General features: G+C 29.7%; 2 protein-coding genes and 2 non-coding genes across 4 annotated transcripts; 3 read left to right on the top strand and 1 right to left on the bottom strand.

Moving 5' to 3' along the window:
- Nucleotides 1-1,858: 1,858 nt before the first annotated feature.
- On the top strand, nucleotides 1,859-2,410 carry VNE69_10036 (ricin B lectin (RBL4a); the record flags this gene model as incomplete). Its single annotated transcript, XM_065474757.1, has 1 exon — nucleotides 1,859-2,410. The coding sequence occupies one exon, from the start codon at nucleotides 1,859-1,861 to the stop codon at nucleotides 2,408-2,410; it is 552 nt and encodes a 183-aa protein (XP_065330829.1).
- Nucleotides 2,411-5,220: 2,810 nt separating this feature from the next.
- VNE69_10802 lies at nucleotides 5,221-6,465 on the top strand. Its single transcript, XR_010574015.1, has one exon. It is a non-coding gene; the product is annotated as an 18S ribosomal RNA (ribosomal RNA).
- A 33-nt stretch (nucleotides 6,466-6,498) lies between these two features.
- On the top strand, nucleotides 6,499-8,980 carry VNE69_10801. Its single transcript, XR_010574014.1, has one exon. It is a non-coding gene; the product is annotated as a 5.8S-23S ribosomal RNA (ribosomal RNA).
- Nucleotides 8,981-9,480: 500 nt separating this feature from the next.
- On the bottom strand, nucleotides 9,481-10,515 carry VNE69_10035 (tRNA pseudouridine synthase 1 (PUS1); the record flags this gene model as incomplete). The annotated part of the gene is made up of 1 exon (XM_065474756.1): nucleotides 9,481-10,515. The coding sequence occupies one exon, from the start codon at nucleotides 10,513-10,515 to the stop codon at nucleotides 9,481-9,483; it is 1,035 nt and encodes a 344-aa protein (XP_065330828.1).
- Nucleotides 10,516-11,125: the final 610 nt, after the last annotated feature.

Genomic DNA, 11,125 nt, shown 5'->3' with positions numbered 1-11,125 from the left:
CCATCCCTTTGCTTTTTTAATGTGGCCTCATATGCTACCCATCGATTAGAGATCATAATAGAAACAGGTTATACATTATCTTGTATTACCTCAAGGAAATACGTATTTCTACTAGTTAGAGAAACGAGCAAGGCGCACGCCGATTCAGCATAAAATTTTTTCAAAATAAACTTTTCTTTGTTTTCCATGTATGTTTTATTTCGCCACTAATTAGCTCATCTGCCTTAACAAACATTATTTTTGCTAATTTGGCTATTTTCTGAAAGAGGGTCCTTAAATTTTCAAAGCGGGTTCCAAACGGCCATGTACCGTTTTTATAATTTGTATATGGGTTTTGAAATTCAATTAGATTAGAGCTGTTGACGATTCAACGGGATGTCTATTATTTCCTTTTTTCTATGGTTATAGTAATCAAACAATACTATCTAATATTTCATCTTAGTATTTTTAAGGATATTTTTTTGCATCGAAAGGAAATTTTATTTTATATATAATGATCTTTTTTTGAAACATATTTACTACTAAGAGAGGAGGTTGGAGTGACGAACTCGTATGTCGCTATACGAGCTTCGGAAACTCTGCGATCACCGAACAGCCCAGTATTGACTATTTTGTAATGTCTGCTACGAGAATTTTGCAGATTATTATGCCTCTAAGACAAGGGGTTTTCTGTGGGATTATATTTGTTGACCGAAAATTCTCCTAGGCCAAAGCCCAATGGATATGGTGGAGCTTGTTGACCATAGTCAAGAAAGTGAGGGTTTAGTGAACTCGAGTCTCAAAGTATCGCCCAATCTGTCAGTCCCACGATTGATGTAGTTCTGCGCGGGCATTTTGCCCTTTCTTGACAAAAAAAATATCTAAAACGAGAGCCTTTACACAATGTTAATTTGAGCAGTAGCCTTTACGGCTGCTAGTTGCATCTCAATAATATTCTTTTATATTTTTTTCCCGATCGAAAAAGGCAAAATTCCCCATTATTTTTTATTTTCGATAGCTCTAATGCTTCACAGCAATTAGAAGAAAGATATTTGTACACAGAACTTTTAATATCTAAGCAAAAAACACTCTGCCGACAAATAGATGCTGTCATGTGCTTGTTGACGATTTTGTTTGTGTTTACGTCATGAAACCACCTATAGTATCTTATAGCCGATAAAATCAAAGCAAAAGCCTAGATATAAATAAGGTAAGGAAAGATGCAATATACATCTTAATATTACAAAGTTTAGTTTGCGGGGTTTGTTGCGCTGTCACCGTGTCTTTTAAAATTGAATTTGATTGTTTTAGATGTAATTATCAAAAGGTAGATTGCTTAGTTGTTTGAAAATCAACTGACCAATAAAGCAGTGTAATACGTGTAGTAAGGGCTAAACATGTCAAATATGTCATATTATTGTTTTAGAATATTTGAAATGTTGTTTTTTATTTTATTTTTTTAATAAACACTCCATGTTTTTATTCCAACAGTACGTAATGCTTCTGTTGTTTCACCTGTTATAAATATAACAGTATTGTTATATTTGGTGCTATATAAGAGTAAAAAATTATCTTATAAACATATAATGTGTCTAATTTTAAAACTAGATAAAAAAAAAAGAACTAGATCTACAGAATTTTCGTTTTACTGGTCATTACTTTTGCATGGAATATTAATGTATTATATTTTATTGGTGATGTCATACAAGATGCGTATTTATACACTTAAACTTTATATGATAGATTTATTTTAATTTTTAAAACTTTTAATCAATTTTATATTAAAAACATTGACGTCTAACATTCGAATCATTTAAATCTTATTTGTCTATTAAAATAAAAAAAAATATAAAAATTAATTTTTAATTGAAAGTAAAATATGTACTCATTTATTATACAATTTTTTTTCAAGTATGCGGATTTAACTGAGGTAGTATTTACAAACATCAAGTCAAATTTGAGTTTGTGTAGTAAAGATGGTAATGATATATACGGATGTTCTGATAAGGAAGATATTATAAAAGCAATAATAAAACACGAGGCCGACAATAAAAGTTTCATTGAAGTACCCAAATATAACAAGGTATTTGATGTAGCAGGAAGTGGAAGCAAACTAATTTTATATGCAAAACATGGAGGAGCAAACCAAATATTTGAACCTGTATTATTTGAACAAGAAAAATTTATGATTAGGAATAATACCAAATGCTTTGGATACGATAAAGACACAAATAGTTTTATGAAAGCTCCATGCTTTGACGTGGGCTCAATGTTTAAACTAGCATTTGACTCCGATGAAAATGATAAAGGCCCAAAGAATGAAAATGAACATTCATCATCTGTTGTTGAAGAATATTGGCCCCATAAGCCTAAATACTCACTTCATGACAAACACATTCATAGGGGAAGACATTATATTCATAGTCATTAGTAAATTAAATATTAATACTTTTATATTTAAATCATTTGTAATTAAGTATAATAAAATTTGTTTTTTAATATCGTAGACGTAATTATTGTAAATTTTCTTTAAAAATAGATTTTTTACTTAAACTTTGAATATAAGTTTTTACTCTCGTTAATTTAAACTGATAAAAAAAATTATTTGTTGCATGCCGAAGAATTTTAAAGTATTCTCACATAGATTAAAAATCTTGCTTATATATCTCAGCCAAACAAGTCTTTTCTTCGGCCGCGAAATATAATATATTATTAAAAAAACTAAAATTTTTATATTTACTGATTTATTTTATATTGAGTACAATCTAACTTAGTACGAAAATGTAAAACTTGCAGTTTTTAACAGAGTGCAAAGAAAAATCAACATTCAATACTATAAATCGGATATATTATATAAGTCAAATAAAAGAGTTCTATAAAATTGGCAAAAAAATTGAATCATTGTAAATTGTAGACATGTTTTTGTAATTATTAGATATAAGTACTACAGGTTTATACTACACCGGATCTCATATAAATTCTACACGAAAATAACCCATACGAAAAGAAGTAGAAGTCAGTAGTAACAAAAACATATGACTGTATAGAGTTATCTCAAGATTGATTCAAAAATGTGCGTAAATGCAATTAAAAGAGCTTTTTGAATCAGAAGATGCCTATGATAACTCATTTGATATGACTTAATACAGAGGAGATACATCTCGATAAAAAATCCTATATACACCATTATTTTATTTTTGTTATATGGCCGTATTTGTACGATAAAGATTATGTGTATATATGATTTTTTACTTGCTAAGTTTATAAAGAAGTCATTTATGATTTATATCTCGTAGTTCAATTTTGAAAGATATACCACATTGTTTTAACTTTTTTGTATGTTAAGTAGTATAAACTAAAGAAATATTTGATTTTCGTTATGGACTTAAAGATCTCCTCAAAAATTCTGCAAAACATAGTTAAAAATATTGTTAGTTGGGGCATATAACCCCCGAGATATACATAACAACAATAGAAAGTATAAAAAGCTCTAGATAAACTCATTGGTTGCAAAAGCTTTGCAAGAAGCTACATAAATCCTATCACTAAGATATTTATGCATTTTTAGATTAAAACGTCAAAAAAGTAAAAAAGTGTGATATTTGAGTAATTTTAAGCTACTTTTTTTTTGATCACACAAAAAATAGCTGTATTAAGTATAAAAAAAGAATTTTATACAATTTCAAAGCAAATTAAGTTTTTTTTTTAAAGTTTTAGTTATAGTTGACGAAATATTGTAATGTCATTGGTTACATTTGACCAAGTAATTGATAATGCCGCATACAAAATATTTTTTATTTTGAAATACACAAAAAAAACTTTTATCATATGTCGTTTTTTATTTGCGAGAAGAATGTTCGGATTACTTTTTATTTTATATATTTCTTGTCTAATTCAAATCTTCAACCCTTTATATTCTTATTATAGAAAAGATTTTAAAAGTTAATCTAATGTACTATTTAAAAAAAAAACTTATACAATCAAATAAAAATCCCACAAATTGCATCTATATATCATTAAAATGGAGGAATCTGCGGGTTGGCACAGGAATTTTTTTTTAAACAGAAGTGATCAATTTTGATTCCCAATAAAATTACCTTTACAACAACAAAATTAAGTAAATGTAAAGGATTGATTGCAATTTTTTGGTTATGAATTTCTCATATATTACATAGTATGCGATGCAAACATGAATCATTATGGTATTGTTTAATCTTTTATTCAATATTTATCGTAAACATGTTCTTTACAATGAAGATTGAAATTGTATATCAATTATTTATATGATCAAAGAACAGCTTAGAAACTGCCATTAGACACATCAGCGCTCTATGCTCAAAGTGAATAAAAGCATCGTCGGCCATATGAAAATATTCAAATTGTACAATTTTGTTTAATACATGATACGTTAAAATTGAACTAGTCATTCATTTATACACGTCGAAATCACCTTTTTCTTAAAGTAAAAGATTAGGACGATTAAGTGCATACAAAAAATTGCCACAAATACTCTTTTAGCTAATACCGTGTAATTTATACTCACATAAACCTTTAGCGTCAAACTTGCTGGTGCTGCGAAATCACCGTACCTTTAACTTTAGCTCCAAAAGAAACGACTATATCTATTTCTAAATTGAAATCATAATAATTCATCCAAGATTTATTTACAGACTATGGTCTATAACATCGCGGAGAAACATCATCGTGCTAGTATTATCTTAATTATACATACTGCCCCTTAGAACGCTAAAACTGCATTTAGTATTTCTTCGGTCATTTGTTTTTACAAGTCCTGCAAGCATGTTACATAATTATACAGTATTGCGCTACGTCCCCTTCTGCTCTATGATCTTTCTCATGACTTGCCTTAAGGGTTCTACCAAAAGTGCACCCCAAAAGGCTTTCATACTCATACAGTACTTTACATGAAATGGAATACGAAAAAACAGATGTTTTTATTTTTGTGGGACTTATTAAACTTAACGCAATTCATCTAGAGGGAAACGTTCACAAGTGATACGATTTAGTTTAACAAGTTTGTATATAAAGGCCATAATTTTAAGATCGAAGATATCAAGCAACAAAAAAATTTAAGGGCTTCGGACAGAACCGAACGCGGTTATTTATTCATTAGCACAATGCTTTAAGCACTAAACTAAAGCACAAATGAGGAATGTAATCATTTCTAATATTTTCATAAATACTGATTAAAATCAAATATATTGTTTTTTAATACACAACACCAGGTTGATTCTGCCTGAAGTAGACGCTATTCCCTAAGATTAACCCATGCATGTTTTTGATATGGAAAAATGGACTGCTCAGTAATACTCACTTTATTTAATGTATTAAATTAGTATAACTGCGTTAATGTGTAGCATAAAACATATACAGTAAGAGTGAGACCTATCAGCTAGTTGTTAAGGTAATGGCTCAACAAGGCAATGACGGGTAACGGTATTACTTTGTAATATTCCGTAGAAGGAGCCTGAGAGACGGCTACTAAGTCTAAGGATTGCAGCAGGGGCGAAACTTGACCTATGGATTTTATCTGAGGCAGTTATGGGAAGTAATATTCTATTGTTTCATATTGTAAAAGTATATGAGGTGATTAATTGGAGGGCAAATCAAGTGCCAGCAGCCGCGGTAATACTTGTTCCAAGAGTGTGTATGATGATTGATGCAGTTAAAAAGCCCGTAGTTTATATTTAAGAAGCAATATGAAATGTACTGTATAGTTGGGAGAGAGATGAAATGTGACGACCCTGACTGGACGAACAGAAGCGAAAGCTGTACACTTGTATGTATTTTTTGAACAAGGACGTAAGCTGGAGGAGCGAAGATGATTAGATACCATTGTAGTTCCAGCAGTAAACTATGCCGACGATGTGATATGATATTAATTGTATTAGATGATAGAAATTTGAGTTTTTTGGCTCTGGGGATAGTATGATCGCAAGATTGAAAATTAAAGAAATTGACGGAAGAATACCACAAGGAGTGGATTGTGCGGCTTAATTTGACTCAACGCGAGGTAACTTACCAATATTTTATTATTCAGAGAAGATTTATAATCTGAGAATGATAATAGTGGTGCATGGCCGTTTTCAATGGATGCTGTGAAGTTTTGATTAATTTCAACAAGACGTGAGACCCTTTTATTAATAGACAGACACAATCAGTGTAGGAAGGAAAGGATTAAAACAGGTCCGTTATGCCCTCAGACATTTTGGGCTGCACGCGCAATACAATAGATATATAATCTTTATGGGATAATATTTTGTAAGAGATATTTGAACTTGGAATTGCTAGTAAATTTTATTAAATAAGTAGAATTGAATGTGTCCCTGTTCTTTGTACACACCGCCCGTCGCTATCTAAGATGATATGTGTTGTGAAATTAGTGAAAACTACTTGAACAATATGTATTAGATCTGATATAAGTCGTAACATGGTTGCTGTTGGAGAACCATTAGCAGGATCATAATAAGTTAAATTTAAATTAATTTTAATTATTAAATTTACCCACACATGGGATCAATAGGATACCATAACGATGAAGGTCGTAATAGAATACGAAAGTATATTATTTACCTAATTAATATATTTATAATGTATTGATAACCCTTTGAACTTAAGCATATCATTAAAAGGAGGAAAAGAAACTAACTAGGATTTCTTTAGTAGCAGCGAGTGAACAAGAAATAACCCTCCATTGTAATCCTTAATTGGAGTTGTAAATGGTTTATTCTATTAATTATATTTATAGAGAATATTATATTCGTTATTAATAGAATAGAATAATGTACTTGAGTAGAGCTGCTTGGTAGTGCAGTTTGAATAAAGGTAGAATGAAATATCTAAGGTTAAATATGATGGTATACCGATAGAAAATAAGTACTGCGAAGGAACTTGTGAAAATGTGTGGAGTTTAGCCTTATTTTTAAGGACCCGTCTTGAAACACGGACCAAGGAGATTATAATTATAGCAAGATAAAAATTAAATTTTTTAATCTTTATTAACTTGATTAGTTATAATTATAAGACCCGAAACACAGTGAACTATACATGTTCTGGTTGAAGATAAGCAACAGTTTATTGGAAGACCATAATCATTCTGACGTGCAAATCGATGATTTAAGATGTGTATAGTGGCGAAAGACCAATCGAACTGTGTGGTAGCTGGTTCACAGCGAAATGTCTCTCAGGACAGCAGTTATTATTGTATAGGACATAGATGTAGGACACTGTTATAGTTTTTTAACTATGAGAAATCTTTAATTCTATGGAATTATATAAATTAAATTTATATAATGAATCTATTGTATAACTAGTGGGCACATGATTGTAAGAATGATGTGCAAAAAGGGATGAACCTTATGAAACATTAAATATTCTAAATAGTAGATATTATACCATAAATATGATGAATACATTGAGACAGTAGGGCGGTTGTTATGGAAGTAGAAATCCGCTAAGAAACGTGTTACAACGTACCTACCGAATGTATTATTGTATAAAATGGAAAAAGATTACTACTTTTATGAGATGTTTCTAATAAATATTTAGGTAGCTGTGCAATTTGTTTGTATTGAAGTATATATGTGAGTATATATAGAAGAAACAAATGAGCCGATCTTGGAGGCAGTAACAATATATTTGTATAGATATAGACTAGGGTTTTCAATTATTATTGAAGTGAATCGGTGTTATTTATAAAAACAAAAAAGATTAATAATTCTTTATTAAATTATTATAAGGTAACTTGATAATGACAGTATATTTCAATAAATTTAAGATAAATGAATTAAATTTAATTTTAACTATGGATTGTCATGATAAGAAATAGTTAATTATATATACTTGATAAAAATAAAATAATTTTAACCGTACCTTACCGCATCAGGTGTCTTTGTATCATAACAAATATTTTAAATTAAAGTAAGTAAGGGAATTCGGCAAATTAGATCTGTAACTTTGGGATAAAGATTGGCTCTAGCATGCTAGAACTTTTACTATGTAAGGAATCTGACTGTTTATTAAAAACATAGCTTTTTGTATTTACAAGAAGTGAATTCTGCCCAGTGCATTTATTGTTAAAGTTGTGTAAGCGAATGTAAACGGCGGGAGTAACTATGACTCTCTTAAGGTAGCCAAATGCCTCGTCATTTAATTGGTGACGCGCATGAATGGAGCAACGAGATTCCTACTGTCCCTACTTACAATTTTGTGAAACCACGAGACAAGGGAACGGGCTTGTTATTTATCAGCGGGGAAAGAAGACCCTGTTGAGCTTGACTTTAGTATGTTTTAATAAATATTCGGTATATTGTAGAGAGGTGGGAGAAGTATTGTGTAACCACTAGTATGTTTGAATATTTATTTATTAGAATATATGGGGAGTTTGGCTGGGGCGGTACAGCTGTTAAAAAGTAACACAGCTGTCCTAAGGTAGATGAATGATGGATGGTAACCATCAGTTTATTATAAGGGAATAAATCTGCTTTACTTTATGCATATGACTGTATTTAGTAGGGAAACCTTGGCCTAGCGATCCCAATTACATTCATTATGTATTGGGTGATTGAAAAGTTACCACAGGGATAACTGGCTTGTAGCAGGCAAGCGATCATAGCGACTCTGCTTTTTGATTCTTCGATGTCGTCTCTTCTGATCATCGTAGTGTATATGTTACGAAGTGTTGGATTGTTCACCCGGTAATGAGGAACGTGAGATGGGTTTAGACCGTCGTGAGACAGGTTAGTTTTACCCTACTGTAAATATTTTTGAGTGAACTTTGATAGTACGAGTGGATTCTAAGTGATGACCACTGGTAGTGCGATTAACTATTAAGTTATGTTGCTTAGCTACGTCGTTTCGATTAAGGCTGAAAGCCTCTTAAGCCTGAAGCGTAGCTCAAAGATATATTTAGGAGAATACTCTTCTTTTAAGCAGAACTGTAAGAATGAAGGTGTATGCCGACATTTTGAGGTTACTGCTTTTTTTGTAAGTAATGTCGCATATGAGGACATGGGTTAAGTCTAGATCATCTAAATACAGAGGCAAATTGATGTTAATTATCTTTATATTAATATTAAAGTTTTACCAATTTTTTTAATGGCATTTTATAGAGCTAAATATGCTTTTAAGAATTTTCCATTGTCAATAAGAAGACATTGTGCATTTTAAATTTTATAAATAAAAAATTATTAGGCAAAATCTGAAGATGTTTTTTTGCTGGACTCTACAATTTTGAATTGATTCAGGCGATGTTGTTTCTATTAATGCCTTCATGTTTAGGTCTACTCATGTCTAAAACCAGAATCACTCTCTTTGTTACAATTCTTTTTCCTATATAATAGGTTGTAAAAGTATACATGTGTATATATGTCCAATCCTCTTCTCATTGTTTCAGTTTTTACAATATAAATTTGTTATTGTTAATAATGCGCCTTTATATTTATAATCAAAATTAAGATATTTTTTATTTTTTAAATTAATTTATTTAAGATAGTTGAGCTTATCATTATGAAACTTTGAGGCATCCAGAGAAAAAAGAAAAGAATATAAGTTGCTTTTTGTGTGTATAATGTTATACACTATGTTTTTCTTGTATTTTTCCTTTTCTTCATGATCAACATCAAGTGTATCAGTCATTTTTCCTTTGTCTTTTATTTCCATGAAAAGTGGCGAATCAAGTAGCAAATATTCCCCTGGTCCTTTAGGAATGTGCAAATATTCTAAGGAAAATGCTTTTTCAAAAATCGTTTCGTAGTTTTCTCTATTGTATCTAGTCAAAAGTATAGCAAAATATGTCATTTTCCTAATTTGATGTAATAAAAAGCTTTGACCTTCCATTCTGATTTTTATATATTCTATTCCGTCTATATTATATGTATCAGAATATTTTATATCTTTAATATGGCGTTGCTTCCCCTTTGGATTACTCATTGTTGTAAAATTATGAAAATTTTTAGTGCCTAAAAATTTTGTAAAAATTTCTTTAAATTTGTCAATATCTTCTTCATTCGCTTTTGAACCAATAATGTGTTTTATATCTTCTTCTGTATATTCCCTCTTAATTGTTTTATCAGTCTTTAAATCTTTGTTAGTTAGTTCGTCGATTTCCTTTAAAAAATTTTGTCTTTTTAGGAAATAAGTTGGGACTATGTATTCATAAATTCTTGATAAGGATAATTTGTTTGGTATAAATGATTTTGTTAATCTTACTATCTTATATAGATATATATTTCTAGTTAGAAGTTTTTCTTTTAAATTACTTATTAATTCTTTAGTAATTTCGCACTCTATTTTACAACAAACAAGATTAAAAGCAGCGTGCACTCCTTTGTCTGTACGTGAAGCAGATTTTAGATGGATTTTTGATGGATCTTTGGCATTACTTTCTTTAATAGCAGAACATTCAAATAGGCACTCAGATATGGCCTTTTCTATAGTATTTAGATCTCCATTTAGCTGTAGACCACTGTATCCATTTCCATTATATCCTATACATAGACCAACTTTGATTTTCATATTTCAAGGGGGAAAATTGAAAAAAAAAAAACAGAAACTAATAATGAAAAAAAAACACTGAGAAAAAATAGCAAGGAAAACGTGTTTTAAATCCATTAAAAATGAATAAAACATGTCTTTTTTACATAAAAATATTACAAATGGCATTTGTCTATAAAAAGACACAATATTTAGTGTTTTAATTCTAATTACAATTTTCTAAATTTATTTCAATAGTTCAGATATTTATTTACTTTTAAAATCAAAAACAAAGGTTTATTTGAAAAAGTAGTTTAAAAATTTTTGATTAAAAATTGTTAATTACAAAAATTTGTAAATAAAAAAGAAAGCACATATTATTGATTCACATCAGAAAAAATTATACATTAACATCAAAACGTAAAAATGGACAACATGCGAAAGCATTATAAATATAAGAAAAAACTGTACGATGATTTCCAGAAAAGAAATTGACATAATTAAAGAGTAAAGACATAGGATATAAAATCTAATAATGATAGATTTTAGCATATTGCTAGAATTGAAAAACATACGGGCAATTTATAAAAAAATCATTTTCCGTGTATATAATAAAAAAACCTTTAAATGTAAGAATTAGTAAATAGAGTAT

The sequence above is a fragment of the Vairimorpha necatrix genome, chromosome 10 (assembly GCF_036630325.1).
Source record: "Vairimorpha necatrix chromosome 10, complete sequence".
NCBI classification, from domain to species: Eukaryota; Fungi; Microsporidia; family Nosematidae; genus Vairimorpha; species Vairimorpha necatrix.
Note: the sequence above shows the minus strand (reverse complement) of the source record. Positions and strands in the feature narration are given on the sequence as shown.